At 35.1% G+C, this 7,841-nt stretch overlaps 1 protein-coding gene across 1 annotated transcript; it reads right to left on the bottom strand.

Moving 5' to 3' along the window:
- Positions 1 to 366: 366 nt before the first annotated feature.
- On the bottom strand, positions 367 to 7,585 carry LOC149282545 (transmembrane protein 106B-like). Its single transcript, XM_089498114.1, has 7 exons — positions 7,372 to 7,585; positions 3,819 to 3,882; positions 3,450 to 3,609; positions 2,733 to 2,873; positions 2,592 to 2,641; positions 1,261 to 1,314; positions 367 to 499 (listed from the first exon to the last, which is right to left on the bottom strand). Exons 1-7 carry the CDS (start codon positions 7,583 to 7,585, stop codon positions 367 to 369), a joined length of 816 nt encoding a protein of 271 aa, XP_089354240.1.
- Positions 7,586 to 7,841: the final 256 nt, after the last annotated feature.

Below are 7,841 nucleotides of genomic sequence, written 5' to 3'. Positions count from 1 at the left end.
AGCAACTTATTAAAATCAAACAAAATCCTACTTAAAACATGTTATATTAATCATTCGTTATCTAACCTACGGAGAACAGATCAACTGCATTCCTAAACATACATGGAAACATTTCCTATTTACAGGTGTATTTACATATACTGTAATTACTAAAGTAACAAGCCCCACACATTTGTGTTTGTGCACTCAAAGCTTAAATATCTTTTATACAGAATTATAACGCAGACTACCTCTATCAATACCTCTGGTTACAGCAGCAACCTCCTAAACTGTATACAAAGCAAGCCTCAATGCAAAGGCCACATTGGAATTTTGGCCTAAACATGCCAAAAAACAACTGTTTTTTTCCCCTCAACATTTGATATTTCACGGCTGTTTGAAAATAGTAAGACCTGATTGGACAAGATTGTGAGTTACGTTTCCTCCGCAGTCTACATACTGGTAAACTTCTTGGGATAATTGCTCTGGGTGTCCTAGGTAGGAAATAGTCACCGTAACTCTGAGAATAAGATAATTTGTAGATTAGATTCCGAAAGCATGCTCATTCACATATCAACCTCTACACACTGTGCCTCTAAAAGCTGTTGTAGAACGGATAAACGTTCCCAATTAATAGCTATACCTCCAAAACGATTCAGTTTAATGGTTAATGTGCATATGTGTATTTTTAGTATTTATATGTGCCAGTATTGTACACAATATTTACAATGTAAATAATAATTTCCCCATTATGGATAGTTTTAATTAAAAAAAAATATATATACATTACATGCTTCTGCTATGCAATAAGACATCTGACATACATGTGCATGCTTGGCCAGGATATTTGCCTTTCTCGAGCAGTGTTAAAACAAAGTCCTATATTTGGCACTAAACACAGGGCATAGGGTATGGTTATACATAATTATTATGTTTCAGTCTAACCCTCTTAAACCCTAATGCAAACATTGATTTTTTTTCCTTTCTTTGGCTTAACACACATAACAAGTTAGGATTTACTCACATTCTTACTTATGGCTCAATAATCCACATAAATTTGTTTGCCATGCTTACATACTACAAAAACAGTATATCCCTGTTTTCGGTATAAACATACTGTGTTACATGAGAGACAGCTATATCACTAGTGCATTGGAGGCGTCAGGGAGAAATACACTAAAAGAGTAATATTAAAAAAGACGATGTTTATATTGTCATACAGAAGTTACAAAACCTATAGCATACTGACTGGAGACTTGTATATTGAACAAGAATACTTACTGCATGTTTACCACAATGTTATGAACTTTTATACTTGGAAGGGTACAGTAGGTGCTGTTAAGAAAATGAGAAAAATAAGTGAGCATTCTGGAAATAAATTTATCGCATTTTATGTTGTTTAGCACATAACAAGTCACCTGACATACGCATAAATGTATATATTTTTATTGTTCTACTGCATGTTTTGTGCAACTTAAAAAAGATGTAATGGAAAGCCTAAATCCGGCATTTCAACAAACAGGGTTCAGTGCTACAGTGAAAACTTGTGTCCAGACAGGCCTCTCCAATCTTATCTAAGTGCACCATATTGTGGTACTGGGCTTATGAAGAAAGTCTGAAAGTGAATTTTGAGAAATCTAATTATTGAAGCTCTTGAAATAGGGGACCATGAAGTCGATAGAATAAGTCTTGGATTCAGTCAGCACTGCAAGGATAATCTATAAAAAGAATTCCTTCTGCAAAAACAGAGCAATCCGCAGCAACATTGGTTATGATGATTGCAGCACAATTACCATCAGAAATGTTTGAAATAGTGTTGTCAGTACAGGCTAAATCTTGGATATGAAAGTCAAGGCTGTCTGAATGCTATATGGAAAGTAGAAGATCTATTTCTATTTCAAATTATTGTCAGTATAATCGGGAAGATATGATGGCCTTCCCAGTGCCATTAATAATTATGTAAGGGAATGAACATAGTCCCAAGCTTTCCACTGCCACTTTGCATGGATGACAGGGCTTTAATCTTCCAATTTGTGTTTGACTCACTTTCAGCCTATACTAGGTTTACCTGTAAAATAATAATAATAATAATTCCAGATTCGCAAGATTCTAAAAGTACTGTGAGGTTAGGCAGCCATGTGGTACATTCTATAACCTCACCTAAAATATTGCAACGCTCATTGCTCAACGTTGATACGTATGAATGGTGAAGAAATTATGATAGATGGGGGAAAATAAAATAAACGAAGATTGTGCTAGTGGCAAAATTTATGGCTGGACGATGAAGCCTATCTCACAATAAACCGTACCAAATTAAAGATGTTTAACGGACATCTCTTCTTGCGCATCTTTTTTCTCAGTCTCACTTCCCTTTAATTGTTTTGTTTCTTCTATTATGCCACCCACAAAGATATTAAACTACATCTTTGTCATACATATACAGTGTAAATGATTTCTTTACCGACTATTGTGTTTCTTAATATCAGAAGGTTGCACAATACTTCTTATTTTTAGGATTTTTAACTAGTAAATGCACTTTGATATCACAGTAACATTTTCCTTAAAAGTGTGTTTGATGGCATTAGCAGAGAATGTTGCAATACATTACTTACTACATATAGTCAAAATCTTTTCCTATTTTGGCAGGCACCATATAGTCAATCTGCCAACAGAAGAACACAAAAACATGTTTAGGGGTTACATTAACAGAAAAGAAAAAATATCTGCTTTAAAATGGTCTGCCTTTTATTTACCTGTTTCATGTCAAGAGGTCCAATCCTGGTAACATTGTTTAGTTTTGCTTTTCCAATAACCGTTTTGAAGTACTGAACTTGTCCTGTAACATTATCCACTTCAATGGAATAAAAATTGTTGTTTGTTATATTAAGAGTACTCTGGGGAAAAAAGAAAAAAAACATCAAGACGTCAGTCAGCAGGGATTTGAGAAATCCAGCTCACAAAAGAGCCCACATTAGATCAATAATATTAAAAAGATAAAGTACCAGGACATTGACAGGTTGTTTTAAAAATTGAGTATTTTCATTTAAAAAAAAAAAAGGTATACATTTTTTTCTTTCATTCCTGTTTTAACTTAATACCCAGCTAATACACTTCTGGGTTATTCTGGTTATCTTGAGGTGCAAAATATGGAACATGCTTATCCAATTAACAGCTATTGCTACATAAAAAGCAAGTCAGAAACCTGGAAACCAAGAAACGTTTGACTGATAAATGTATTTTTACTTCTTCATTTCTCGTGGATCAATGAAATTAAAGATAGTATCTATTCTTGGCTGAATTGAATTATTTAGATTTTTCTAACTTATAACGGCCATCACTCCTGGAAGACTCATGCAAAAAGTCAAATGAAGCAAGACAAACATACATACATACATTTAAATAGCTATAAACCAACTCAGATTATAAGAATTTATATATTTTATTATAGTTGATTTGTAGACAAAACTTACAGTGATGTTCAAATATACCGAAGAGCCACTTTCATCGTAGCCAACATAAACAGACTTGACTCCAATGTACTGTATATCAACAGAACGCGGAAAAAGAAAAAATAAAGCCAGGCCAGAGAGGAGTAAACAGACTATGACAGAAACCATGACATAGAGTTTTCTAGGAGAAGAGAAAAAAAAAAACCAAACAGAAAATATTCAGTTTCAATACATTTTTCAGAAACCAAGCAATGTCAAAAATGTAAAAAAAAACTTTTTAAAATTAAATTACTATAGATATATAAATATTTAGTTACAAAAAAAGTCAGATCTACACAGTTGATCACCATTTAAAAGCACAATTGTGCTCCAAAAATGTTATTTACTTACGTCCGTCTGGGGCGCAGTCTCTGATCACTGTATGGAATCAATGCTACCAGCTGGTTTTCTCGACCTACAAAATTGAGGAGCGATGTAACTTCAGCCAAAAAAAAAAAAAGACAAATAAATGTAATCCCTCAATGTATCTTGTCTTGTTTTTTTATATTTTCTTTCTTACCTTTGCATATCAACAGTGACTAAGGTACTACAAGAAAAAAAACTACCATTGTCATATTTAAGCTGCACTGTTATATGAGTTTACCGGGGTTATAGGAACGACACATTGGGTTTTGCAGACAAGTGCTATTCGCCAAGTAATTTTATTGATCAGCAGATTGCTAACACTTTAACAATCAGGGAGAATACAAAACAACACTATAACAATACATCAATCAAAAATAAAATGAACAAACATAACACATATTTCTACAGAAGATGACGATGGCCTCACTGAAGACCTATTAGGAGCTTGACTGCAAATAAAAAAAAATATCTGCTCTAATTCTATTGGCTCCTATCCCAAAATGTTTTGGTTTTCTGAATTAAATATGGCTAGAAATTAAAGTCTAAGAAACACACATGTACCAGGTGAACTTAGTTCTTCACAGTGCACAAAAAAAAAAAAAAAGGGATCGATCCAGCATTTGGAAAAAAAAAAAAAACTTCCAGCTTTATTTTACTTAATGATTAAAAAGCATAGTTCACACCTGTGCATCCAGTACACAGGAAACCCCAAATCTGACGCGTTTCAAGCGGTACCCCGCTCTTTATCACAGATAACTCACCACTGAATTTGTTTCCCTTAAGTAAGGCAACAAAAAGGGGGGAGTGGTGAGATTACTCGTCATCAACACATGTGCAATTAAAATCCAATTACAAAACAATTAGATGCAATAAGATGAAAAAGACTAATGTAAACAGCGTGAGCACAGCAACACAACCTACAGCAAATATATAAACACTATTGATCCACAAATAATATGTATATATGTCAATGAGGCTATTACATGTATATTGTGTGTTTTTTAACCTGCTCACAGTGCTTTAGTATCACAGGGAGGTGCATAAACATATAGGTAATATTTACCACTTGCATAAGGATCTTAAATAATTTTTGAATAAAAATACCTGATTTGACCAAGACAAAATTGTATCAAATAAATCTTAATCATAATGTAACAATAATTCCTGTTTAATGTTAAGTCCCATTGGTATACAGTACAGGTACGCAAGCTGACCATTGGATAGATTAAGCACACATACAATGGTACCGGAGACCCTAAATCAACAGGAGCGTACACTCAAAGAATAACTAAATGATAAAAAAACAAACTTAGAAATAATTCAAGTATTGCCAGAAAATCGCATTACATGCATAGCAAAATGATTACATTTTCCATTTAAGATATGAAAACGATTCATGCCTTTGATACAGACATGAAATGTGAATGCATGTGATGTAACACAAATTATATCCGATTAGTAGTTTGACCTCTGCGGTTTCATGCAGTGTGGAGCTACTGAAATCAAGTTAGCCATTTCTAATCACTTTATTTTCATTAAACACAATCTTCACAGCATGTTGCTTTCAATAAAATGCTACACGAGTAGATTTGATAAAGTTGTCAGAAGTGGCTGCAATATTAGCAGATTACACGCTACTGATAATTGTAAATCTTACAAGCTTTTTGTGACATACATAACCCATAAAAACAGACACATTTTGATAAAGCAAAAACATGGGGGGGGGGGTTAATATGAATCTGACATCCCCTCATGTGCATTAATGAAGATTTAGGTTGAGTACTGTAGGGTGTTAAAGCTAACAAAAATATATCAATCAGATGGGAATGCGGGGAACTCATGCGTGCACATGCTCTTTAGGTGTTTGCTCCCAATGCACCCTCACATAGTGGCTAGGCTCAGGACAGAACCCAATGGCACCCTATGATGTCACTGGCATAAAAAAAAAAAAACAGCTTGACAGATTGATGCGCATTCCATGGCAAGGGGAAGGTCTGCCACATACAGGCAGGTTATTTCGCCGTTTTACCTAAGAATTAATGAAAGGAATGAAATGACATCAGTTAAAAGAACTTAACAAATTGTGAAAATTGTTTCCATTCCTACTGTTTCACTTCCCCCCTCAACCAAGCTAAAAAGAGCAGGGCCCTCTTCTCCTTTTGTTCCGGTTTGTTATTGTTTGTGATTTTAACCCCTTAAGAACAATGGACAGTCCCTAAACCCATTGAAAACCATGCATTTTGAGCCCGTACATGTACGGGCTTTGTCATTAAGGGGTTAGATTTAACCTGCCGAATGATTAGAAAGCGCTATGTGATCTGCTGGCGCTATATAAATGAATGGAATGAGAAATAATAGTCACTTGTTAAGGTTAGTTAAAATAAAATGAAATGGTTCAAAGAAACTTCTCTGCCATAAAACCACCAACAACTTAGCTTTGCATGGTTTGCAGAACTGTGATGTACAAACAGACACAAAATGAATCAATGAACGTTACAAAGACTTCCGTTATTAATATAATTCCCCTTTTCAGCTTAAAAAACTGCAGTAAGCGCACAAAAGGCATGAAATGTAATGTTTAGGTGCTACAGAACTAAACCTATAATGACTTATGCCACCTAAGCAGGTCAGTGCCGTTTATATACGCCAAGAAACAGCTATACGTTGATGAGCTGGAACAGCTGAACTCTAATATCATTAATAAAGGACATCCGATTCTCAGGAGAACTTGTTAGCCATAAATGGACCACAAACATGGAGGTTATTCTAATGGTCCATTTAAAGAAACACACCATCAATATGCTATATGAGAGAGTTTAAAAAAAATAAAAACAGCAAGAGGTGGGGGTGGCTTCAATGAACCAACGGCACTGCATAAGGTGACAAATTGCACATTAAGTAAACGTTTTAGCAGTGTGAAGGATGCCATGCATTGCTTTGCCCCAGTAACACAAAATGTTTAATGATTGTTATGAAAGTCCAACTATGAGCATGACGATTTGTATGCAAAGTTATAGTAACTTTATTTGGCCTCCAACACACAACAGCCTGAGCCTGCTCATCTAAGTAGTTTGATTGTGAGGACATTATTGGTCTGCTGACCCCACTGAGCTGAGCTAAATTAACATAGAAAACAAGATGACACCTTGAGTATTCTTTGTTTGTTATTTTATATATTTTAACAGATAAGCCACCCAGTGGAAGTAGTAGAGGTAATACAGTGAGGGGATTTAAACATGCATGAGATATATAAAGATGTCCTGAATCTAAGATAAGACCAAAGACATTAAGAGTATAAAGAGTTTTTACATCAAGAATAAATGGGCAGACTAGATAAGCCGAATGTCATCAAATTATATGTTTCTTTGAATGTAAGCAGGACCTCCCATGATACAGGAGGTAGAAGCAGAAAGAATCCTAAACGATTGCAGTAAGAACTATCAGAAAACTTACATGTGCAGGAAAAAAAAACAGGCATTATTTTAAGCATCAAAAGCGAACATCATTTTATGAGCAAAGTAATTATAGGTGTACTCACCTCTTGGTATTCGACCAGTTCCTTGGCAAGTGGCACAAGTTACACTGTCTTTTCCAGTGAACTCCACGTATGGGAAATGGGATACATCACCATTCTTGTTCTCCTCACTGGCTTCTGGATTCATCAGCCTATTTCTATCTTCAGATGGTGAATTTCCTTCAGTAAGCCCGTCTTTTAAAGTTTGGGGCGGATTGCGAGAGAATGACTTCCCCATGGCAGAAACTGCAAGACATGAAAATACTATGATTTGAGGGCTTGTAACATTCAGCCCAGTAGACAACCTTAGCAGCCCAGCATCATAATATTTTAGCAGGAAAAAAAACATTATGCAAAACATAAGAAAGAGAGAGCGTGTGTGTGAGAGAGTGTTAGAGCGTGAGTGGGACAGTGAGTGAGAGTTAAAAAGCAATGAAATGTCAAAATGAAAATGAGGATGGGAGTTATGATGTATCACTGTCAATCTCTGACTC

The sequence above is a fragment of the Sceloporus occidentalis genome, unplaced genomic scaffold, assembly GCF_023333645.1.
Source record: "Sceloporus occidentalis isolate IW3139 unplaced genomic scaffold, rSceOcc1.0.p SCAF_113, whole genome shotgun sequence".
In the NCBI taxonomy this organism is placed as follows: Eukaryota; Metazoa; Chordata; class Lepidosauria; order Squamata; family Phrynosomatidae; genus Sceloporus; species Sceloporus occidentalis.
The sequence above is the reverse complement of the archived record's forward strand: the minus strand, read 5'-3'. Positions and strand labels throughout refer to the sequence as shown.

Bases quoted from the DNA above. Each gene is read 5' to 3' on its own strand.
- LOC149282545 (XM_089498114.1), bottom strand. From the start codon at position 7,585: ATGGGGAAGTCATTCTCTCGCAATCCGCCCCAAACTTTAAAAGACGGG. The intron at 2,642-2,732 runs GTAAATAAAAGG...TTCTGTTGGCAG, and splicing joins GACCTCTTGACATGAAACAG to ATTGACTATATGGTGCCTGC. The intron at 1,315-2,591 runs GTAAGTAATGTA...TTTTCTTAACAG, and splicing joins AAAGATTTTGACTATATGTA to CACCTACTGTACCCTTCCAA.